General features: G+C 42.6%; 1 protein-coding gene across 18 annotated transcripts; it reads left to right on the top strand.

Annotated features, from left to right (window-relative positions):
• The first annotated feature begins 3,024 nt into the window (after positions 1–3,024).
• picalmb (phosphatidylinositol binding clathrin assembly protein b) lies at positions 3,025–25,518 on the top strand. Of its 18 annotated transcripts, none has more exons than XM_042296234.1 (24): positions 3,025–3,905; positions 11,027–11,169; positions 11,448–11,523; positions 11,684–11,801; positions 12,217–12,310; positions 12,558–12,669; positions 12,904–13,010; positions 13,194–13,232; positions 14,027–14,038; positions 14,624–14,709; positions 15,057–15,180; positions 16,992–17,125; positions 17,389–17,489; positions 17,654–17,809; positions 18,342–18,425; positions 18,764–18,859; positions 19,129–19,233; positions 19,313–19,426; positions 19,628–19,658; positions 19,784–19,883; positions 20,285–20,347; positions 23,096–23,203; positions 23,582–23,686; positions 24,157–25,518. In XM_042296234.1, the coding sequence occupies exons 1-23, from the start codon at positions 3,776–3,778 to the stop codon at positions 23,672–23,674; spliced, it is 2,226 nt and encodes a 741-aa protein (XP_042152168.1). In that variant the 5' UTR covers positions 3,025–3,775; the 3' UTR covers positions 23,675–23,686; positions 24,157–25,518. The 18 variants fall into 18 exon arrangements, with proteins under 18 accessions (XP_042152168.1, XP_042152171.1, XP_042152167.1 ...); XM_042296237.1 differs by having other exon boundaries at positions 3,026–3,905; positions 11,699–11,801; positions 13,191–13,232; XM_042296233.1 differs by having other exon boundaries at positions 3,026–3,905; positions 13,191–13,232.
• Positions 25,519–25,926: the final 408 nt, after the last annotated feature.

Here is a 25,926-nt window from a genome sequence, read left to right as displayed (position 1 = left end):
CCAAAAGATCCACAGATTATGCAATCTCTATTGCACTCAACACTGCCCTTTCCCACCTGGACAAAGGGAACACCTACGTGAGAATGCTATTCATTGACTACAACTCAGCATTCAACACCATAGTGCCCTCAAAGCTCATCACTAAGCTAAGGACCTGGGACTAAACACATCCCTCTGCAACTGGATCCTGGAATTCCTGACCGGACTTCCCCAGGTGGTAAAGGTAGGTAAAAACACATCTGCCACGCTGATCCTCAACATGGTGGATCGTCAGGGGTGCATGCTCTGTCCCCTCCTGTACTTCCTGCTCACCCATGACTGCATGGCAAGGCACGACTCCAACACCATCATTAAGTTTGCAGACGACACAACAGTTGTAGGCCTGATCACTGACAAAAGTGAGACAGCCTATAGGCAGGAGGTCAGAGACATAGCCGTGTGGTGCAAGGATGACAACATCTCCCTCAACATGATCAAGACAAAGGAGATGATTGTGGACTACAGGAAAAGGAGGACCGAGTACGCCCCCATTCTCATCGACAGGGCTGTAGTGGAGGTTGAGAGCAGGTTGAGAGCTTCAAGTTCCTTGGTGTCCACATCACCAACAAACTATCATGGTCCAAACACACCACGACAGTTGTGAAGAGGGCACGACAAAGCCTATTCCCCCTCAGGAGACTGAAAAGATTTGGCATGGATCCTTAGATCCTCAAAAGGTTCTACAGCTGCACCATCGAGAGCATCCAGACTGGTTGCATCACTGCCTGGTATGGCAACTGTTCGGCCTGGCACTACAGAGGGTAGTGCGCACGGACCAGTACATCACTGGGGCCAAGCTTCCTGCCATCCATGACCTCTATACCAGGTGGTGTCAGAGGAAGGCCCTAAAAATGTAAAATACTCCAGTCATAGACTGTTCTCTCTGCTACCCCACGGCAAGGGGTACCGGAGCACCAAGTCTAGGTCCAAAAGGCTTCTTAACAGCTTCTACCCCCAAGCCATAAGATTCCTGAACAGCTAATCAAATGGCTACCCAGACTATTTGCATTTAATTATTTGTTACTTCCATTTATTTGTTGGTATTTTTCTTAAAACTGCATTGTTGATTAAGGGCTTATAAGTAAGCATTTTACTGTAAGGTCTATCAGTCATCTGTCTTCATTGAAAATAGAGAAGAAAGGCAAGCAGGATAAGAGAAATGAATAATGGGCTACATATCTAGTGCAGTGAGAATAGAGGACATAGTGAAGTCATGATGGATTCACCTGCAATAATCTGATGTAATTATAGTATAATAAGTTAAGAACATACATGGAAAGCAACATAAATACATACAGTAGGCTATTGGACTGTCAAGACAAAATGAAGAAATATTCTTTTTTCAACATTATCTCTTGCCCTGTGAGGTTCTGTACACTAGAGTGTCTCAAGGCACTTAACACACAAAAATGACTTTTTCCTTCCAGTGTTATGACGTATAGGCCCACTCAGAGCCATAGCCATATTAGAATAACATATGTGGCTCTAGGTCTACTCTGTATTTTTTTAATTATTACAAAATGGTTCAAATAAATCTAACATGAAGTTATCCAATAACTTTAACAGTAATTTAGTTATCGAAAGGGCTCTAAACTATTTCTATATGAGACATAAACCCAATTCTCATATTTTTCCACAAATTAGTATTTTGAACAATCAGATCGCACACAACGCAGCCAGTGAACACAAACTCCTGCATCTATCACAGCAAAGTATGAGGGAGTCCGGGGGATGACTGGAGGAGCAATGGCGGAAGCGAGTACAGTTGGTGAGAATGAGTGGAGTAAAAAGGGCTAAAGTTGGAAATTAACAGCAGTTTATGGTTGGAGAGTGATTCACAAGCAAGGATATTTTTTGGGGTGACCAGTTTGCAGTCTCGAAGATGGTGAAGGACGAATTAGTTAAAGTGGAATCGTTTAGAGTGACCAGGAGCGGTATGATGTTGATTTTGTGTGTTTTAAAAGCGCAAAAGGAGAAAGCTCTGCGGCTCAACAAGATGTTGATGTATGATGTGGAAAGCTATGATTTTCAGAGTAGGGCACCGGTTAAATGTGTCATCTCTGGTGTCTCATTGGACATAGAGGCTGTGTGGACATTCCAGGTGTGGTAGGTGCACTTCGCCTTGAATTGTCTGATAAACGGAAAGTAGGAGCGAAGCCTATCGTTCCTACTGTCGTTTCATGAAGTAGTTCTACCAACTTATGTAAAACTTGGGTATGTGAGATATGCGGTGAGACCGTATGTACAGAAGCCGCTGCAGTGTTACAATTATAAAAAGTTTGGACACGCGGCAAGTGTTTGTCGAAGGAATAAATATGTAGAAGTTGAAGAGTAAGATAAAGTATGTTGTTGTAATTGTGATGGGAATCATGTTCCCAGAGTGCCTTGCATGGATGAAAGAGGTCGCAGCAGCTAGGATCAGGGCCATCCAGCAGGTCTTCTATGTGGAGGAAGTGAAAATAGCTGAAGGAGTGAGTAGAGAAGAGATGGTAGTGGATGTCCCACAGTCTGCAGTGAATGCCATGCAGGAGAAGGATCCCGACACACTAATTGTGAAGAAGGTGGACTTTGTTGCGTTTATAGCGCAAGTGATAAACTGCAATAGTCAAACTAATAAAAAATCAAAGAAGCTGGACATCATTGTGAAGGCGGCAAATAGATTTCTGGATCTCCAGGACTTTACAGCCGAAATGTTACAGGGAGTACTGAATAAAGAGGTTCCCCTCTCAGGTTCCTGAACCTGTGTAGGGATCTGAATAGTACAGTTTTTGGTTTGGTTTGAAATTTAGGGTAGTAGCATTGGTTTGTGTTTTTTATTTTCGGTATATGGTATGAATTTGTTCATCCAAAACAGATTTTGTTTTTGGGGTATTTTTTACTACCCCGTACAGTAGGTGGCGGCAATACACCTTATGAGTGTAGTCTGCCAGTTAACCTCAAAGAAGAAGAAGAAGAAGAAGAAGAAGAACCCAGCCAGTGTAGCCTAGGCCTAATCAACACTAAAGCTTCAATAGCAGCCTGCAGGGAGTGGGACTTGGACAAATGTGTTGCAAGAAAAAAAAGAAAGAACTGTGGGCATATGCCCAGTTTACCTTGAGAAATTTGAAAATATTATGAAATTATTGCAGAATATTGATTTAGGCCTAATTGCTGTGGTCTGGTATATTAATTTCCCACCAAGACCACAATCAGTTGTGGACACATGCACAGAATAAAATGTTATGGATTATGGATGTAAAATCTGATTCCAGGTCGGCATGCTTCGTATAACGTCATACATCCTAACCTTTCTGAGAGCAGAGCAGGCCCGCCATTTCCCTGAATGCTTCTAGTCCTTTAAACACAGCAGGAGTGTCAATACGAAGACAGGAGACACACAGGGATCCAGTGAGCGAGAGATCGGGATGAGAGATGGGCAGAGAATGAGTCAGCGAGAGAACCCACCAAATCTACCGCCGCATCTTTATTTATGAAATCTATTTGATCAAAGGCGTCAGTTGGATCAACATAAGACTGAAATAGTCAAGCGTTGGATACGTTGTTTGAATTTCTTTGTATCATTTTTCTTCCGCCTCGTCGCCCTGTCTTTTTCTTTGTTTTCCCCCTTTCTTTATTTTATTTTTAAATAGGCGGTGGACAGGAGGTGTCAACCGTAGAGATTATATCATTCAATTAATTTGGAACTTTATAGACATATTGTGATTTTTCAAATTCTTTGTTGCATCAATAAACGAAGATGTCGGGGCAGAGCATTACTGACAGGATAACTGCAGCCCAGCACAGTGTAACTGGATCTGCTGTGTCGAAAACAGTATGCAAGGCCACCACACATGAAATAATGGGCCCGAAAAAGAAACATTTGGATTGTAAGTATCGAATTAATCAAGTGTTTCTGATATAATGTGTCATTCTTAAATCCAGTCAGAGTTCTGCATTTCTTGAATTATGGCGATGGTTACACAAGGCCCAAAGGCTGAATGGATAGGCTAATGTTATTGCTAGTTCCTGTCAAAATGTATCAAGGATAACGTTATATTATAGAAAAACGAGATCGCACAATGAGAATTCTCGTAACATTATTTAACTGGACGTTAACAACAGTACTTTTAATATCAGATATATTTTGTATAGTTTCAGGGTATTCCTACTCATCATTAACATTACTGTCAAATTAGCAAGCTTTCTAGCCGTCTGTATAGCGGTTTAATTCATTTCGCATAGCTTTAGGCTCTCTGGTCTAAACAGTTATCATGTAATTATCAGTCGGTGTATCTTATCTTACAATTGACCAGTTCTCCATGATACAGTACATAAACGTTTTGGCTATACAAAAATGCCCCTGAAAATATTTGATATATTTACCATAGGAAAGGGTATAAAAAAACACCTTTGAACAGTTCAGAGGTAGAAACTACCTTGTTCATATTTCACAGGTGGCCTAGAGGAAGTATCAAGGATAATGCTTTCAGTCCAATATGCAAAGTGTATTCCATATTATTATCATTAGTAGGTGTGTCTGTCACTGCTGAGGGAAACACATGTACAGTGCCTTTTGAAAGTATTTATACCTCTTGACTTATTCCACATTTTGTTGTGTGACAGCCTGAATTGAAAACTGATTAAATAAATAAAAATCTTACCCATCTACACACAACACCCCATTTTAGCAAATATATTAAATGAAGTACAGAAATCTCATTTACATATGTATTCACATTTCACACCCCTAAGTCAATACATGTTAGAATTACATTTGGCAGCATTTACTGTGTTTACGTTTGCTGTGAGTCTTCCTGTGTCAGTCTCCAAGAGCTTTGCACACCTGCATTGACCAATATTTGCATGTTATTCTCCTTTTAAAATTCTTCAAGCTCTGTCAAGTTGGTTGTTGGTAATTGCCTGACAGACATTTTTCCAAGTCTTGCTATATATTTTCAAGCCATTTTAAGTCAACTGTTACTAGGCCACTCAGGAGCATTCAATGTTGTCTTGGTAAGCAACTCAAGTGTATATTTGGCCTTGTTTTTTAGGTTATTGTCCTGCCGGAAGGTTAATATTTCTCTCCCAGTGTCTGTTGGAAAGGTTTTCCTATAGGATTCTGCCTGTGTTCTATTCCATGTACTTTTATCCTAAACTCCCTAGTCCTTGCCGATGACAAGCATACCCATAACATGGTGCAGCCACCACCGTGCTTGAAAATATTAAAGAGTGGTACTCAGTGATGTTTGGGGCAAATCCAACACACCACATAACTCTTTGTATTCAGGACATACCGTGAATTTCTTTGCCACAAGTTTTTGTAGAATAATAGTGAAGACATCAAAACTATGAAATAACACATATGGATTCATGTAGTAACCAAACCGAAGTGTTAAACAAAATAATTTGAGATTCTTCAAACTAGCCACCCTTTGCGTTGATGACAGCATTGCACACTCTTTGCATTCTCTCATGAGGTAGTCACCTGGAATGCATTTCAATTAATAGGTGTGTCATGTTAAAAGTTGATTTGTGGAATTTCTTTCCTTAATGCATTCTAACCAATGTGTTGTGACGAGGTAGGGGTGGTATACAGAAGATAGCCCTATTTGGTAAAAGACCAAGTCCATATTATGGCAAGAACAGCTCAAATAAGCAAAGATAAACGACAGTCCATCATTACTTTAAGGCGTAAAATGTCAGCCTTCTGCTCCGGCGCCATCTTACATGAAGGTCAGTCAATCCGGAAAATTTCAAGAACTTTGAAAGTTTCTTCAAGTGCAGTCACAAAAACCATCAAGTGCTATGATGAAACTAGTTCTCATGAGGACCGGAGGTACCTCTGCTGCAGAGGATAAGTTCACTAGAGTAACCAGCCTCAGAAATTGCAGCCCAAATAAATATTTCATAAGTAACAGACACATCTCAACATCAACTGTTCAGAGGAGACTGCGTGAATCAGGCCTTTGTGGTAGTATTGCTGCAAAGAAACCTCTACTAAAGGATACCAATAAGGAGAAGAGACTTGCTTGGGCTAAGAAACACGAGCAATTGACATTAGACCGGTGGAAATCTGTCCTTTGGTCTGATGTGTCCAAATTTGAAATGTTTGGTTCCAACCGCCATGGCTTTGTGAGACACGGAGTAGGTGAACAGATGATCTCTGCATGTGTGGTTCCCACTGTAAAGCATGGAAGAGATGGTGTGGGGGTGCTTTGCTGGTGACACTGTCTGTGATTTATTTAGAATTCAAGGCACACTTAACCGGCATGCCTACCACAACATTCTGCAGCGATACGCCATCCCATCTGGTTTGCGCTTAGTGGGACTATAATTTATTTTTCAACAGGACAATGACCCAACACATCTCCAGGCTGTGTAAGGGCTATTTGACCAAGAAGGAGAGTGATGGAGTGCTGCATCAGATGACCTGGCCTCCACAATCATCCTGCCTCAACCCAATTGAGATGGTTTGGGATGAGTTGGACCGCAGAGTGAAGGAAAAGCAGGCAACAAGTGCTCAGTATATGTGGGAACTGCTTCAAGACTGTTGGAAAAGCATTCCAGGTTGAGAGAATGCCAAGAATGTGGAAAAGCTGTCATCAAGGCAAAAATAAAGATCAAATAGAGCTATCTTCTGTATACCACCCCTACTTTCTCACAACACAACTGACTGGCTCAAACGCATTAAGTAGGAAATAAATTCAACAGGTCAACTTTTAGCAAGGCACATCCTGTTAATTGAAATGCATTCCAGGTGACTACCTCATGAAGCTGGTTGAGAGAATGCGAAGAGTGTGCAATGCTGTCATCAAGGCAAAGGGTGGCTACTTTTTAATTTTAATTTTACCTTTATTTAACCAGGCAAGTCAGTTAAGAACACATTCTTATTTTCAATGACGGCCTATGAACAGTGGGTTAACTGCCTGTTCAGGGGCAGAACGACAGATTTGTACCTTGTCAGCTCGGGGGTTTGAACTCGCAACCTTCCGGTTACTAGTCCAACGCTCTAACCATTAGGCTACTTTGAAAAATCTCAAATATTTGTTTTTCATTTATTTTTTATTTCACCTTTATTTAACCAGGTAGGCTAGTTGAGAACAAGTTCTCGTTTACAACTGCAACCTGGCCAAGATAAAGCATAGCAGTGTGAACAGACAACAACAGAGTTACACATGGAGTAAACAATAAACAAGTCAATAACACAGTAGAAAAAAGGGTCTATATACATTGTGTGCAAAAGGCATGAGGAGGTAGGCGAATAATTACAATTTTGCAGATTAACAATGGAGTGATAAATGATCAGATGGTCATGTGCAGGTAGAGATACTGGTGTGCAAAAGAGCAAAAAAGTAAATAAAAACAGTATGGGGATGAGGTAGGTAAATTGGGTGGGCTATTTACCGATGGACTATGTACAGCTGCAGCGATCAGTTAGCTGCTCAGATAGCAGATGTTTAAAGTTGGTGAGGGAGATAAGTCTATTTGGATTTGTTGAACACTTTTTTTTTGTTGCAGTTACTACATAATTCCATATGTGTTATTTCATAGTTTTGATGTCTTCACTATTATTCTATAAAATAGTAAACATAAAGGAAAAACTCTTGAATGAGTAGGTGTCCAAACTTTTGACTGGTACTGCATATTTAACCCTGATGGCAACATCAGGGCAATAAATGTCCATTAATTAATTCCAACTATAATTTGTTTAATTATATGTGATTAAATCTCAAGGATTTTGTATCTCTTCTGCAAGCAGGTTATGGATAATAGGTTACCTTTCATATGTCATTGTTATCATGATTATAGGAGCATATTGCATGACACACAGGTACAATGCCATGGAGGTTGCTGGTTCAGACCCCAACTGAAGAATGTAGTAGTCTAGCTACATATTGTATTGCTTTTCCTAGGTTCCTTTTGCAGACATTGACCTCTGGAACAACTGGAAAACTGTGTGATCTGAAAGTGCCCACTTCTAATCACATTTGAATCTATGGACTATCTATGCTAAAGTTGTGAATTTCACACCTGTTAGTTGAGCTTAGGCCTACAGTACTCTCCTGAGGTACAGGAGCCATTATATGACAGGATGAGTGAAAGTTGGCTCAGAAGTCTGTTGGCTCACCCAAACCCGATCAGCCGTCCAATGTGAAATATAGTGCATTCGGAATGTATTCAAACCCCTTGAATTTTTTCAAATTTTGTTACGTTACAGCCTTATTCTAAAATTGATTAAATCATTTTTTTCCCTCATCAATCTACACATAATACCCCATAAAGACAAAGTGAGCTCAGGTGCATCCTGCTTCCATTGATCATCCTTGAGATGTTTCTAGAACTTGATTAGTCTACCTATGGTAAATGTAATTTAATTGATTGGACATGATTTGGAAAGGCACACACCTGTCTATATAAGGTCCCACAGTTAACAGTGCATGTCAGATAAAAAACCAAGCCATGAGGTCGAAGGAATTGTCCATAGAGCTCCCAGACAGACTTGTGTCGAGGCACAGATCTGGGGAAGTGTACCAAAACATTTCTGAAGCATTGCAGGTCCCCAAGGGCACAGTGGACTCCATCATTCTGAAATGGAAGAAGTTTGGAACCACTAAGACTCTTCCTAGAGCTGGCCGCCCGGCCGAACTGAGCAATCGGTGGAGAAGGGCCTTGGACAGGGAGGTGACCAAGAACCCAATGGACACTAATAAAGCTCCAGAGTGCCTCTGTGGAGATGGGAGAACTTTTCAGATGGACAACCAATCAGGCCTTTACGGTACAGTGGCCAGATGGAAGCCAAAAGGCACGTAAAGGACTCTCAGACCATGAAAAACAAGATTATCTGATTTGATGAAACCAAGATTGAACCATTTGGCCTGAATGCCAAGCGCCACGTCTGGAGGAAACCTGACACCATCCCTACGGTGAAGCATGGTGGTGGCAGCATCATGCTGTGGGGATGTTTTTCTGCGCCAGGGACTGGCAGACTAGTCACGATCGCAGGAAAGATGAACAGAGCAAAGTACAGAGAGATCCTCGATGAAAACCTGCTCCAGAGCGCTCAGGACCTCAGACTGGGGTGAAGGTTCACCTTGCGACAGGACAACGACCCTAAGCACACAGCCAAGACAATGTAGGATTGCCTTCGGGGCAAGTCTCTGAATGTCCTTGAGGGGCCCAGCCAGAGCCCGGACTTTAACCTGATTGAACATGTGTGGAAGGACCTGAAAATAGCTCCCCATCCAACCTGAGCTTGAGAAGATCTGCAGAGAAGAATGGGAAAACTCCCCAAATACATGTGTGCCAAGCTTGTAGCGTCTTACCTAAGAATACTCGAGTTTGTAATTGCCAAAGGTGCTTCAAGTACTGAGTAAAGGGTCTTCAATGCTTATGTAAATGTAATATTTCAGTTTTTTATTTTTAATACATTTGCAAACATTTCTAAAAACCTGTTTTTGCTTTGTCATTGTGGGGTACTGTGTGTAGATTGGTGAGGGGAAAAAAACTATAATACATTTTTGAATAAGGCTGTAGCGCAACTAAATGTGGAAAAGGTCAAGTGGTCTGAATACTTTATGAATGCACTGTACCTTAGACTCACTTACAGCCTCTCATACACAGACAGGAGAGTAGGCCGCCTAGGCCTTATATAAAGAGCTGTTAAAATAACACTGTCATCGTTCCTGGCCCACTGTCCACACAGTAATATTTAGGAGTTCTCAGTGTGGCTGCTTTAACTGACAATATACCAGATATCGTTAGAGATTGCAACACAATTGCACATAAATGGTTAATTGTTGTGCTACAGTCTTCATGTACAGTGTTGCATACAGTATGATTTGTGTTAGACCTACTTTTAGAGCAGTGTTGCAACATATGACACCATCAAGGTGCAGTTAAAAAAGTGCTATCATCAATGCGAACTCCGGTGAATATTTAGCAGGCTGTCTAGTGTCTATAACATGACAGCACTGTCATCCCCCACCCCAGTCCCAGTCTTCCCTGGATAATCAACTAGCCATGCTAACTGCTGCTCTGGAAGGTTATGCTGTCCTACTTAGACTCCCTCCTTTGAAAACATGAGAATATAGGCCAGAAAGCCAGGCCTGGTTATTATACTGTCAATCTGTTCATCACTCAGTCTAACTCTGAATAGGAATGGACACAGGTTTGACTGGCATCACCCAATCTCTACATCAGGGCTCTCCAACCCTGTTCCTGGAAAGCTACTGTCCTGTAGGTTTTCAATCCTACCCTAATCTAGCGCACCTGATTCTAATAATTAGTTTCCACTTCACAACAACAGCACTTACAGTTGACCGGGGCAGCAATTTGACGAACTGACTTGTTGGGAAGGTGGCATCCTATGACGGTGCCACATTGAAAGTCACTGAGCACTTCAGTAAGGCCATTCTACTGCCAATGTCTTTTCTATGGAGATTTCATATCTTTGTGCTCGATTTTAAACATCTGTCAGCAACGGGTGTGGCTGAAAATAGCCAAATCCACTCATTTGAAGGGGTGTCCACATACCTTTGTATCTATAGTGTATTTGACCAAAAATATATTGTTTGATTTAGAGATGGTGACTTATTCATCAGGCTTTCCTCTATTGAACTTCAGTAGACCCTCTTGAGGAATTACCGTGCCAAAAAAGAGAGGCAGCCTGTAGTACCGTAGCATAGTAATTAAGTGTCTTGAGTGTAGTTAGGCAATTAGCCAGACCTTGAATTAAAGCTAATTGAATGAGATTGCAGCTGAGGGCAGAGTGCCTGAGTCCCTGTTTACACAGATTTTCAAAACATTGTCATTCATAGAATATTAACTAACTTTACCCCAAAATTCAACTCCCCCATAGGGGAAATGCCTTGTAACCACAGTTGTTTTAACCTCTACTGGCCAGTGGCCATAAGTCACTACATGACATCAATTATCCATGGTCTTCCTAGACATCAAGCTATCGCTAACATTCTCTCTCTCTCCCTCTCTGTCTCTCTCTCATCTTTAGACCTGATCCATTGCACCAATGAGATGAATGTGAACATTCCCCAGCTGGCTGACTCACTGTTTGAGAGGACCACCAGCACGAGCTGGGTGGTGGTCTTCAAGTCGCTCATCGCCACACACCACCTTATGGTCTACGGTAATGAGGTGAGCTGGGCTTACAATCACCACTCAATGAAACATTGTCTATGGCTACATTCATCACTCATTCCATTATTTGCTGTAATATACAGTATATTATATCTATAACAGCAATGCTATAGTGTTGAAGTTTTCAGGTCACAGACAATAAGACAATCAATTGCTAACCAGGCGATTTTAATAAACATCTGGAAATTACTCTGGTACTCCAGTCCTATTCTATTTCTGTAGATCAATGAAAATGTAAGAACATGTATTGATGCCGCTCTTTTTCTTTGATACAGCGTTTTGTGCAGTACTTGGCTTCAAGGAACACATTATTCAACCTCAGTAATTTTTTGGACAAAAGTGGTTTACAAGGTAAAGTATGAGGCCTCGGCTCTCAAATGCTTTTCTCAAACACATCCTTAACTGTTACAGTGACATACTTATAAGAGGAAACAATATAACTTTTGAACGAATATAGCATGATTCTCAAGTAGTTTTTCATGACAAATGTAAGATTTATATCACTTCTCAGGTCTCTCTCTCCCAGGCTACGATATGTCCACATTTATCCGGAGGTACAGTCGATATCTGAATGAAAAGGCTGTGTCATACAGACAGGTTGCCTTTGACTTCACTAAAGTAAAGCGAGGGTAAGAAATTCCCAACATATAACAGAAGAAAGTGGTGTGTTTATTTTTGACTGACCCGAATGTATGTCAATGGAGTTCAAAGGCTCAAACAATTTCTTACAATAAACACTTTCCCCTTGCAGAGCCGCTAGCTGGTGTAAAAAAAAAAATACTTAAAATATTTGACAGTTCAAATATTTAGTTAAGAAGATTCCTGTCAATTTTAACAACAGAATGTCATCATTTTTTCAACATTTTTAAAGCTTTTTATATCCCATCAAGTAATCACAGTATTTTTGTAACTCTGGGAACGATTTGTTAACATGCAGTAGAAATTGACTGGCTGAGGCTATTCTCACTGATTCCCTCCCTCTCTGTCCTTTGTGCTTCTAATATCTATTTAACACTACACATACACACACACACATCTCAACAGGGTGGATGGGGTGATGAGGACCATGAATACAGAGAAGCTACTGAAGACCATCCCTATCATACAAAGCCAGATGGACGCCCTCCTCGACTTCAATGTGAGTCTGAGGTCAACCTCCTCAGAACCGTGCTGCTCATGTACTGTAATATGAGAGGGTTCCTGGGGCTAACATATTGTCAGGCATACTGATTACTGAATGGACAGTGCTGAAACCAGAGATGGATACAGGCTATTTTCCCCCTCACTGACCTGCTCTTTTATTGTTTGTCACCGATGCCAAAGTCATTATGTGTTAAAAGGGCAACTTATGGCTTATGTGAAACTGAATGATGTGTCTTCTTCAGGTTAATGCCAATGAGCTAACAAACGGAGTGATCAATGCAGGGTTCATGCTCCTCTTCAAAGATTCCATTAGGCTTTTCGCTGCATATAACGAAGGCATCATCAACCTGCTCGGTAAAACATCAACTCCAACTTGATTTACTCCACTATTTTCTGATCAATACTCTTTTAAAATGTTTAGTCTGGAGAAGTGCTTTGAAGATCCTTGTACTGTAGATCTTTTGATATGTACAGAACTAAATTGCACTAATGGAGACTAAATTCTCTACAGAGTTTATCCCTAGTGTGTGTACAGATTTTCAGTGCTAATACCCACTGTTATTTTTAGTTGTAATTTTTTTTCCACAGAGAAGTACTTTGACATGAAGAAAACCCAGTGTAAAGAGGGCCTGGATATATACAAGAAGTTCCTGACCCGAATGACCCGAATCTCAGAGTTCCTTAAAGTGGCAGAGGTGATTTCTTCTTTACCTGCTTTGAGTTTGATGCTATTCATTCATTCAATACCATTCATTAAAGGGGAAAACCTCTGATATATTTAAATTTTTGTGAGAAAATTATGGTGGCAGATAGTGGTAGAAAAAACGTTTTAATTTAGAAGCACCACTATAACTTTGCACATAATCATTTGACAGCAGGTGGGGATTGATCGAGGAGACATTCCAGACCTTTCCCAGGTAAGACTTTACACTCCAAACTGAATGATGGATTTACTTCTGCTGGTATAACCTATTAGACACATTCTCTGCACAAAACACCTACACACCGAACTTACTCTATCCGTTTGTCTACTGAAAAGACAGTTAGATTCCTACTGTATCCATCTCTCTCTCTGGCTCTCACTTTCTCTCCCTTATTTCTTGCTATCACTTTCTATTTTCTTCTCTCACTCTGTATTCTCTTTGTGTGTCTCTCTATCTCAGTATTAACTTCTCTTATTTAATCAGCTCTGTTGTCCCTCCACACTATTTACTCCACCCTGCACACGTCTCCCAGAGATAAGGCACTGCTCAGTGCATGAAGTCCTCTAGCGCATGTTGCCATTTGAGGCATATTTCTCACTTTTTCTTCTTCTTCCCCTCTTGATTAGGCTCTATCTACAGTAAATAAAGGTGTTAAGCTGTTAAGAGTCCAAACTGACTGTATCTTACAGCACTTCCGATTTCACACAATGTACAGGAAATTTAATAGATGGCCCCCCACACCTGTTGTGCTACAGTCAGTCTTTGCAGTGACACTGGTTATATTGCAGTATTTCCATGGGAAATCCCTCCTCGACCAAGGATAATTTTTTTCCTTGAAAGTACAATTACACTAATTGTGTGTTATGTCCCCTGTTGTATGTTTTATGAGGCACCTGCAACAGTGTTATACCCTTCAAATACATTATAGTTACAGTTCAATATAGATATTGATCTCTGACCATCACCACCTTTATATTCTGTATTTCCCCTTATCTTTCCACCTTTAGTTCACAGTTTGTGTAAGTATTCTCATCTCATTCTTCTTCTGTGTCTGTGACTTGCTTTGGTGTTGTCTTTGCATGCCTCTACTCTGACTTTGTATCTCATTGATATTGTGTTTTATAGGAGTGAAACCAATTGTATACACAGTTCTCTTTGTCACATAGCCCATCCAACATACTGCCCAGGTGTGCTTAGACATTGCCAATTCAACACCACATACTGTAGGATGTTGAAAGTGCCGTGTCATCTACACACATTTCAAAATCACTCATCCAATGTGGCTTTCAGCTGAAGTCTCGAGTTAGTATTTGTCCCATATTGAGGAGCTAAACACTTCCCAGTAAACTAAGTGCTAGCTAGAATCCATTAACTAAGGTATAGTGGTATATGGGACAGTATAGTTAGGGACCTGAGTTTTTCCTCACCACGTGACATGACCAGTTAAATGTTTTCAGAAAATGTTGTCAGGAAAAAGCTAGTGTATGCACAGTACAGTAACCAGGTTGCCCATCACTGCCTTAGATGGTTGTGTTTGTACAGTACTGTCTAACTGCATGTTTCTAACCCTGGCCTATACTAACTGCTGTTCTCCATTACAACAGGCTCCCAGTAGCCTCCTGGAAGCTCTGGAGCAGCACCTGGCCTCTCTAGAGGGGAAGAAAGTCAAAGACTCCACTGCTGCCAGCAGGTATGTACAGGATGGGCTACGTCCCAAATGGCACCCTATTCTCTACATAGTGCACTACATTTGAACAGAGCCCTATGGGCCCTGGTCAAAAGTAGTGCATAGGAAACAGGGTGCCATTTGGGACGTATCCTACATCTCACACTGGAGTGTCTTTGGCACTGAGTCCACTACTCCCCCTGCAGGTAGCCTAGAAGTGTCTGCCGGTATAATAACTGATTTGCTTTGTGCACCAAGCTCTTAAGCCAATATTGGTTAAATTATTATTGATGGTAATGGTTATTGATGTTTTCAGCCAGGGTTGCTGTAGTATTCTGCCGAGGGATGTTTACTGTTGTGTGTTGTTTCAGGGCTAGTACTCTATCCAACGCAGTGTCCTCGCTGGCCAGTACAGGGATGTCTTTTACTAAAGTAGACGAGCGGGAGAAGCAGGCTGCTCTGGAGGAGGAACAGGCCCGTCTCAAAGCACTGAAGGTACAGCCGTCATGATGCGTGGATCACAACATGAATTTGACGAGAATGGACATGGTTTTGTGTTGCCTGTCCCATCTACATGTGAAGGACACTGATGTGTTGCAGTATGCAGACAATGATTTGAACAATTCAAAGCCTCGTTTGGTCGATCCAGTATGTATAATTACATACAGTATAATTTAAAAGTTTGGACACACCTACTCATTCAAGGGTTTTTCTTTATTTTCACTATTTTCTACATTGTAGAATAATAGTGAAGACATCAAAACTATGGAATAACACATATGGAATCATGTGGTAACCAAAAAAGGGTTAAACAAATCAAAATATATTTTAGATTTGAGATTCTTCAAAGTAGCCACCCTTTGCCTTAATGACAGCTTTGCACACTCTTGGCATTATTTTATCCAGCTTCATGAGTTACCTGGAATGCATTTCAATTAACAGGTGTGCCTTGTTAATTTGTGGAATTTCTTTCCTTAATGCATTTTAGCCAATCAGTTCTGTTGTGACAAGGTAGGGGTGGTATACAGAATATAGCCCTATTTGGTAAAAGACCAAGTCCAAATTATGGCAAGAACAGCTCAAATAAGCAAAGAGAAACAACAATCCTTCATTACTTTAGAAGGTCAGACAATCCGGAACATTTCAAGAACTTTGAAAGTTTTTTCAAGTGCAGTCGCAAAAACCATCAAGCTTTGTGATGAAACTGGCTCTCATGAGGACCACCACAGGAAAGGAAGACCCAGAGTTACTTCTGCTGCAGAGGATAAGTTCATTAGATAACCAGCTTCAGAAATTGCAGCCCAAATATATGCTTCAGAGTTCAAGTAACAGACACATCTCAACATCAACTCTTCGGAGGAGACTGTGTGAACCAGGCTTTCATGGTTGAATTGCTGCAAAGAAACCACTACTAAAGGACACCAATAATAAGAAGAGACTTGCTTGTGCCAAAAAACACGAGCAATGGACATTAGACAGGTGGAAATCTGTCCTATGGTCTAATGAGTCCAAATTTGAGATTTTTGGTTCCAACCGCCATGTCTTTGTGAGATGTAGAGTAGGTGAACGGATGATTTCTGCATGTGTGGTTCCCACCGTGAAGCATGGAGGAGGGGGTGTGATGGTGTGGGGGGTGCTTTGCTGGTGACACGGTCTGTGATGTATTTAGAATTCAAGGCACAGTTAACCAGCATGGCTACCACAGGATTCTGCAGCGATACGCCATCACATCTAGTTTGCGCTTAGTGGGACTATCATTTCTTTTTCAACAGGAAAATGACCCAACACACCTCCAGGCTGTGTAAGGGCTATTTGACCAAGAAGGAGAGTGATTGAGTGCTGCATCAGATGACCTGGCTTCCATAATCGCCCGACCTCAACCCAATTGAGATGGTTTGGGATGAGTTGGACTGCAGAGTGAAGGAAAAGCAGCCAAAAAGTGCACAGTATATGTGGGAACTCCTTCAAGAAAAGCATTCCTCATGAAGCTGGTTGAGAGAATGCCAAGAGTGTGCAAAGCTATCATCAAGGCAAAGGGTGGCTAGTTTGAAGAATCTAAAATATATTCTGATTTGTTTAACACTTTGTTGGTTACTACATCATTCCATATGTGTTATTTTATAGTTTTGATGCCTTCACTATTATTCTATAATGTAGAAAATAGTAAAAATAAAAACCGTTGAATGAGTAGGTGTGTCCCAACTTTTGACTGGTACTGTACATAACTACAACCATCACCTCCAGTCTACGCTCTACATTCTACATCTGTAGAGTGTCTGTATTTGACTTGGACTCTTTCCACCCAGGAACAGAGGCTGAAGGAGCTCTCTAAGAGGCCTTCCTTCGCCACCACAGACACGTCTCCGGTCTCCACCACCGGGGGCACTATCAGTACAGCCCCGGCCATCGACCTCTTCTCCACACCCAGCTGCTCCAATGGGTAAACTTATGAGCTGTAAAGCTTACCCACTCATGTGGTTCACCAGAGAGGTTAGAGTGGATTATTTAGAAGTTGCTGATAACCACTGATATTTCTTTGTCCTCCTAGTGGTTAAGTTTAGGATTTAGAGTGCTCTTATTCTAGATCTGTGGTTAGAGGGAACCTATACCTCAATACGTCTGTGTGTATCTGGTAATTCTAATGTTCAGCTACATTCCCGGTGTTGATTCAGGTATTGCATCACTGCTGTCTTCTCTCCTCAGTGCTCTGAAGATGGAGAGTGACCTGTTTGACATTCAGCAGACCTTTAACCCTTCAGTGCAGGCCAGTTCTACAGGGCTTCCTGTGGCCACAGCATGGGCAGGTAGGAGAAACAGCCACCAGCTCAGGACCCCTCTATTGTCTGCTGTCTTCTACCATGACCTGTTCTGCATGCTCTCCCTCTCTTCCTGTTGCGTCTGACTCTGATAACCTCCTGTTCTTCTCTTCTCTACCTATTCTCTTTCTTTCTCTCCTCTGCCTGCTTAGATCCTTTCACCTCTGCTGAAGCTGGAGATGACTCCATGCCAAACCTTAACCCTTTCCTTTCAAAAGTTGTTGTCGATGCCGCCGCTCACTTGCCTGTCGTGTCATCTGACGGTGTTAGCTATTCCTCTAGGACGTCTGGTCATGAAATGTTTGGTGGTAAAGATACTCTTTATTCCTCCTGAAATACCCTTCATGTGTCTCTCTGTGGGACTGTTTGAAGGAAGTCTCCCATAAGCCGTACTGTTGTTACTTCTGTCTGTATGTAAATCATCTCATAGCTGTCTAAAGTTAAATGTTTGTTGTGTACCTTAAAATGCAAGGCCTCCACTTGCCATGTTTCCATTATAGGACTGTGCTAAGGATAGAACCACAAGCTAACACTGTGACGGTGGAGTTACTGGTTATGTTCTTTTGATAGGCTCCCAGTCTAATATGACGCTTCATCCATTGAGGTCTCAAATTTATTTTACAGTCTAGTAAACCCATGTCTAAGTTAATTCTGACCAAGTTGGTTATGTTCAAATGATGGTTTTCCTACTGCTGATATATTGTTTCATAATGTATTCAAATAGGCTATTGCTTCTAGATTCAGATTTTTCAAACCAATAATTGTATTATTTTCTGTTGTAGTATCCTCTTAATAAGTTGAAATCTGTTTCACTTACCAATATTATTTTTGATTCTCTAGATCGTTATAATCCCTTTACTGACACAAACTCGTCCGTTTCAACCAATTACAAACGCACAGTGCGGATAGAACACTCCATCTCAGGTACTACGATGGCTCACCATCCCAGCCTATGTTTCCTGAGCCCATAGGCAAACATACGCCCCTCAACCCATGTAATGTGTTTAGTGGCCCAATAATAACTCGATTTTGAGGAATTTAGTGTCAATAGGATATTTGTATACCTTGTACTCTGCAGTTCCTGTTTTGACTTTGTTAGAATTAGTTTTACTTGTTACCTGTTAGTGTCCCTATACAACTGCTAACTATTTTCTGTTAACTGTCTCCTTTCTATCTGTACTGTCAATTTGCCTGCCTTGCCGTGCCTTGAAATGCCTTCCTTTGCTCTCTTATTCTTCTTGCTCCTCCTTTGACGCTGTCAGACTCCTTCTGTAGTGGTCCAGTGTCCATGGCCCAGCACCTTCCACACCAGGCTCCCTACCCCACTGAGCCCTCTACTGTAGCATGTCTATTCAGAGGTAGAGTACTAGAGAACCTGTAGCTGTACTGTAGCAGGTCTATTCAGAGGTAGAGTACTAGAGAACCTGTAGCTGTACTGTAGCAGGTCTATTCAGAGGTAGAGTACTAGAGATCCTGTAGCTGTACTGTAGCAGGTCTATTCAGAGGTAGAGTACTAGAGAACCTGTAGCTGTACTGTAGCAGGTCTGACTTTAACACCAATGGATAATGCTTATCCATCACTGCACCTGCTGTGTTCTGAGCAGCCTCCCCTTTGACCTCTTTACAGGGTACTCCACAGCATCACAGGCCCCCCCCTCAGGAGCACTCCAGGTGGATTTCGAGTCAGTCTTTGGAGCCAAAGCTGCTGGCGTTAACAACATTGACTCTGATGGTGAGGTGTTGAATATTTTACTGTTTGATGCACATGGTGTTTCACATCCAACCAATGTACACCTCTCTGTCCTCCTTAGACATCCTGAAACCCACCATGGTCGGCTCCAATCAGGCCCTGTGCTCAATCAATCAGCTGTCAGACAAACTGGTCGGAGATGACCTGGACTCCTCCCTGGCCAACCTGGTGGGCAGTAAGTGTCACAAAGTCACGCTAGGATATTTAATTCAGATTAAAATAGATCAACTCTCATCTTTGCCTGAGTGAATCATGGTGTCTATTGATATTTTGACTCATATGTTAGATCGCAATATGTCACACAGCTATAGCAGTAGAATGAACTGTTTCTGGATGTGTACATCTCACATTTATATTACTATATTATCTCTTGTAGATCTCGGGATTGGAAATGGCACATCAAAAAAGTAAGTGAGCTGTTCATGCTGTTCAGTCTCTTCAACATGCTGTGGTCAGTGCTCGATGAAGAACTGTTCTGTATAGCCAGCAGCAGTTAGGAGCCAGTGCTAATATTAGCTGTCTTAATCTACAGTGACATCCACTGGAGCCAGCCTGGGGAGAAGAGGCTGACTGGCGGAAGCAACTGGCAGCCCAAGGCAGCCCCAAACACCACCTGGAACCCCGTCTCCATGGTAATACACACTACACTGGCCTCTTACAGTACTGGTGCTCTTACCTGCCTGTGATGACTGTTTTAGCTACTGTATCACTCTAGTGTTGGTTTTAGACCAATGTTAAGAAGTTGTTGTCTTGACTTGACATTGGTCTGCAACCTTGGCTAGCGCGCACTGCGCCGGCGGGGAGTCGCTGGTGCGCGATGAGACAAGAACATTCCTACCGGCCAAGCCCTCCCTAACCCGGACGACGCTAGACCAATTTTGCATTGCCCCACGGACCTCCCGGTCGCGGCCGGTTACGACAGAGCCTGGGCGCGAACCCAGAGTTTCTGATGGCACAGCTGGCACTGCAGTACAGCGCCCTTAACCACTGCACCACCCGGGAGGTTCTCATTGGTGTGTTTGTGTCTCCACAGACCCCCCCAGTCATGGCCTACCCTGCCACAACACCAACAGGCATGGTGGGGGGATATGGCATGGTCAGTATCTGTCAGATAGATGTCTGGATGCACTGAGGGACATAGCCATGCAGTAGTTAGCACTGAGGGACATAGCCATGCAGTAGATAGCACTGAGGAACATAGCACTGAGGGACATAGCCATGCAATAGTTAGCATTGAAGGACATAGCCATGCAGTAGCTAGCACCGAGGGACATAGCCATGCAGTAGCTAGCACCGATTGACATAGCCATGCAGTAGCTAGCACCGAGGGACATAGCCATGCAGTAGCTACCACCGAGGGACATAGCCATGCAGTAGCTACCACCGAGGGACATAGCCATGCAGTAGCTAGCACCGAGGGACATAGCCATGCAGTAGCTAGCACCGAGGGACATAGCCATGCAGTAGCTAGCACCGAGGGACATAGCCATGCAGTAGCTAGCACCGAGGGACATAGCCATGCAGTAGCTAGCACCGAGGGACATAGCCATGCAGTAGCTAGCATCGAGGACATAGCCATGCAGTAGCTAGCACCGAGGGACATAGCCATGCAGTAGCTAGCACCGAGGGACATAGCACTGAGGGACATAGCCATGCAGTAGTTAGCATTGAAGGACATAGCCATGCAGTAGCTAGCACCGAGGGACATAGCCATGCAGTAGCTAGCACCGAGGGACATAGCCATGCAGTAGCTAGCACCGAGGGACATAGCCATGCAGTAGCTAGCACCGAGGGACATAGCCATGCAGTAGCTAGCACCGAGGGACATAGCCATGCAGTAGCTAGCACAGAGGGACATAGCCATGCAGTAGCTAGCACAGAGGGACATAGCCATGCAGTAGATAGCACTGAGGGACATAGCACTGAGGGACATAGCCATGCAGTAGTTAGCATTGAAGGACATAGCCATGCAGTAGCTAGCACCGAGGGACATAGCCATGCAGTAGCTAGCACCGAGGGACATAGCCATGCAGTAGCTAGCACCGAGGGACATAGCCATGCAGTAGCTAGCACCGAGGGACATAGCCATGCAGTAGCTAGCACCGAGGGACATAGCCATGCAGTAGCTAGCACCGAGGGACATAGCCATGCAGTAGCTAGCACCGAGGGACATAGCCATGCAGTAGCTAGCACCGAGGGACATAGCCATGCAGTAGCTAGCACCGAGGGACATAGCCATGCAGTAGCTAGCATCGAGGACATAGCCATGCAGTAGCTAGCACCGAGGGACATAGCCATGCAGTAGCTAGCACCGAGGGACATAGCACTGAGGGACATAGCCATGCAGTAGTTAGCATTGAAGGACATAGCCATGCAGTAGCTAGCACCGAGGGACATAGCCATGCAGTAGCTAGCACCGAGGGACATAGCCATGCAGTAGCTAGCACAGAGGGACATAGCCATGCAGTAGATAGCACTGAGGGACATAGCACTGAGGGACATAGCCATGCAGTAGTTAGCATTGAAGGACATAGCCATGCAGTAGCTAGCACCGAGGGACATAGCCATGCAGTAGCTAGCACCGAGGGACATAGCCATGCAGTAGCTAGCACCGAGGGACATAGCCATGCAGTAGCTAGCACCGAGGGACATAGCCATGCAGTAGCTAGCACCGAGGGACATAGCCATGCAGCAGCTAGCACCGAGGGACATAGCCATGCAGTAGCTAGCACTGAGGGACATAGCCATGCAGCAGTTAGCACTGAGGGACATAGCACTGAGGGACATAGCCATGCAGTAGCTAGCACTGAGGGACATAGCCATGCAGTAGCTAGCACCGAGGGACATAGCCATGCAGTAGTTAGTACTGAAGGACCTAGCCATGCAGTAGCTAGCACTGAGGGACATAGCCATGCAGTAGTTAGTACTGAAGGACTTAGCTATGCAGTAGTTAGCACTCTCCCCCACACATGCAACATGCAGACACATTCATGTCATTAAAAAAACTCCTCAAATCACAACTCTTTGAGATTGACTCTGATCTACCCCCCACACACACACACACACATACTTTTAATTGATGCATTTTACGTACTGTACTGTATTTTATGTAGGCCTACTTTTAATCTAAGATGCCCTTGAGTATCTTGAAACGTGTCCGCTAAATAAAATGTATTATTATTATTATTTACAGAGGGAATAGCCATACAGCATAGCTAGCAATGAGAACATTATAGCCATGCAGTATAGCTAGCACTGAGAGATAATAGCAATGCAGTATAGTCAGCACTGAGAGATAATAGCCATGCAGTATAGTCAGCACTGAGAGATAATAGCCATGCAGTATAGCTAGCACTGAGAGATAATAGCCATGCAGTATAGCTAGCACTGAGAGATAATAGCCATGCAGTATAGCTAGCACTGAGAGATAATAGCCATGCAGTATAGCTAGCACTGAGAGATAATAGCCATGCAGTATAGCTAGCACTGAGAGATAATAGCCATGCAGTATAGCTAGCACTGAGAGATAATAGCCATGCAGTATAGCTAGCACTGAGAGATAATAGCCATGCAGTATAGCTAGCACTGAGAGATAATAGCCATGCAGTATAGCTAGCACTGAGAGATAATAGCCATGCAGTATAGCTAGCACTGAGAGATAATAGCCATGCAGTATAGCTAGCACTGAGAGATAATAGCCATGCAGTATAGCTAGCACTGAGAGATAATAGCCATGCAGTAGTAATTGGAGTAACAGTAATAAGTGCTATATATCCTTCTGTGCTATGCAATCTACTGTAACATGTCTATTATGCCTGATGTTTCTCTCTGATATTGTCTTTAGCCACCCCAACAGCTTGGCTCTATGGGTATGATGAACCAACCCAACATGATGTACAACCAGCCCATCATGAGGCCACCCAACCCCTTCGGCTCTGTTTCCAGTGCCCAGGTGTGTGTTTGTACAATAATCAGACGTGTGTGTGATGGTAAATGTCTATTGTAGGGTTGTGTGAGTTCAGTGTTCAGGTGTATTCAGTGCTGTGTGGTGTATAGTTACAGTATCCGTTCTGTGTGTGTGTACTACCCCCTGTGAAAACAACAATGTTCCAGTTTACTCTTACCTACTCAGGAGGAGAGGGACATCTGTCTGTCATCAGTTTCCTCAAGAGTCCCCAATTATTTTCCCATCTTGGTGAAACTTCTCTTTCACCCTTCATTCCTCTCTTTCATTCAATCTGATCGCTCGCCCTCTCTCTCACTCACACACACTGTCTTCCTCTCTCTGACCTCTGCTCCTCCTGTGTGTTTTTCCCTCTCCCTGAAATAGCCCTCTGCAGCCTCTAGTCCTTCCAGCCAGAGTCCTCTCAGAGCCCCCGGACAGGACCCATTTGCACAGCTCTCTCTCAAGGATTTCTTGTAGAGCGTCTCTTAGGTACAGCATGCTGTGTGCTTGCGAATGTACATGCATGCGCAGCGTGGCTTCACTCTAATGCTTCTCTTTTTTTCTCTTCTCTTACTGTTATCATCCCTTCCTTCATTTGCAAAAACCCTGCTTCTTCCATCTGATCAACCACTGCTGTTTATTTCCTCTTGCTATATCTCTTGCGCTTTATATGGGCTTGATTAGTTGGTTTGTGTCTTGCTCGCTTAAACAATTGGCAGATGCATTTCAGGATGTTTTTAAACTTTCAATTACACTAACCAGTATGTCTTTGCTGATATAGGTTGCCATTGCTGAAATCTTGATTCATCAGCTGTATCTTATGTGACAGTTGCTTTTGCTCTGGGGACATTCTGATGCCTTTTCATTGCATTTATTCAGTTGACTATTTCAGCACCACCATGAGCGGGCTGGTAAAACTATTTTCTAATAAATCCTTGTATGTTGATTTCCATCCACAGATGCAGTTCATGTAATATGACTCAGAAAATGAAGCACTTAGCAGCAAAGCTTTGTCTTCATTGCCAGTCTAACTCTTCAGAGAAACGTTCACCCTCTCCCCACCCCAAATACAGACATGTCAAGAACACAACAAACAGTGCAATGACTGGAGGAAAACCATGGAAACCATGTCCAACTGACGATGGGAAGAAAATAATTCACCACCCGTTATTCTGTCATTTGTCCAAGACGTCAAGTGATGCTGCTGTTTTTAAAAAGTACCTATAGGGGTTCCTCATCCATTGTATCCTCTGCTATGGGTGCTGAGAAACTTTGATATTATGTATTTGGAAATACTACTGTGGTTGGGTGTAACAGCTTGGTGTTCTAATCTAGTGTGAGGGGGAGGGGGAGGGGGACAAGAAGAAAAATCCTTCCATCTCTTGATTCAATCATCAGTGATCCATTTCCTAGTTATTTAACTGTCACTGAGTAGTGATGCTAATGACGTTTACACCTGTTTTAGTTTGTCTTTTTTACTGTGTTTACAGTAGACATTCCTTGTGTGTTGTTTATTTATTTATGATATGGTTTTAAAACTGAGGAAGAAAATCTATAGTGTAATCTATAGTACCTGTGGGAGTGCCTCAGCATTTAACATGGATGTTGGATGGTTTCATTGGAGATGTAGAGAAAATAAAATAGATATTATATAAAATACACCTATAAACGGAATGATAGAGCACTAAATATTCTTCAAGTTTTGTGATAAGAACAGTTTTACTAGGTCAAATCTCATGATCTCCCCTGTGCAAGTGGAGTAGGGGGTTCCAGTATGAGTCAGTAATCTATATAGTCAATTCTGTGCCTAGGGTTTTTTGCAATGGAACAACTTTTCTGTCTAGTTGAAAAACACTTAATCCACGATTCTGAAGCATCACACTGGGGTGGAATCCATTTTGCTTTAAGCTTGGCATGCCATTGACTCACTGACCGTTTAATGGCTGCCTTTACTCTGAATGTGAAAGAATTGCTTTCATGTTGAACATATCTTTCCATGCTACCCGCACCACCTCAGCTCTGACTCCCTGGAAGCCAGACGAGAGTGTGTCTGGGTGTTGTAGACACTAAACAAGGGTTACAGTTTTGATGTAAATTAGTTGTATAAAGATCCAGTGGAACAGGGTGAGAGAGGGGCACTGTTGATCGGTGCTCTGTGTATATAAAACTGACTGTTCAACGGAGAGGGAAGTGAAGGATGTAAGAAATATGAAAGCAATTCAATCAAATCTGACTCTACCTACATTTGATTCAGGATATTTTCTGCGTTTGTCTTGCGTGGATTATATTTTTGTTTATGTAATTAAAACGTGTAGCAGACATTGACAGGTTTTTTTTTTTAAATAAAGAGCAGCTTCCACAAAGTGATGTTCTTAAACATTTTTATTACAATTTGTTGGTGAATATTGCAACAGTGATGGCATCTTTGGCACTACGGTTAGTATATACACTATATACACACAAGTATGTGGACACCCCTTAAAATTAGTTGTTTTGGCTATTTCAGCCACACCCGTTGCTGACAGGTGTATAAAACTGAGCACCAAGCCATGCAATCTCCGTAGACAAACATTGGCAGTAGAATGGCCTTACTGAAGAGCTCAGTGACTTTTAACATGGCTCCTTTCCGTCAAATATCTGCCCCAGTCAACTGTAAGTGCTGTTATTGTGAGGTGGAAACATCAAGGGCCACACAAGCTCGCAGAATGGGATTGCCGAGTGCAGAAGCG

The sequence above is a fragment of the Oncorhynchus tshawytscha genome, linkage group LG13 (genome assembly GCF_018296145.1).
Source record: "Oncorhynchus tshawytscha isolate Ot180627B linkage group LG13, Otsh_v2.0, whole genome shotgun sequence".
Classification (NCBI taxonomy): Eukaryota; Metazoa; Chordata; class Actinopteri; order Salmoniformes; family Salmonidae; genus Oncorhynchus; species Oncorhynchus tshawytscha.
Note: the sequence above shows the minus strand (reverse complement) of the source record. Positions and strands in the feature narration are given on the sequence as shown.

Coding starts and splice junctions, on each gene's coding strand:
- picalmb (XM_042296233.1), top strand. CDS start 3,776: ATGTCGGGGCAGAGCATTACTGACAGGATAACTGCAGCCCAGCACAGT. Junction 11,170..11,447: donor TTATGGTCTACGGTAATGAG/GTGAGCTGGGCT, acceptor TCTTTGATACAG/CGTTTTGTGCAGTACTTGGC. Junction 19,659..19,783: donor GGAAATGGCACATCAAAAAA/GTAAGTGAGCTG, acceptor CTTAATCTACAG/TGACATCCACTGGAGCCAGC.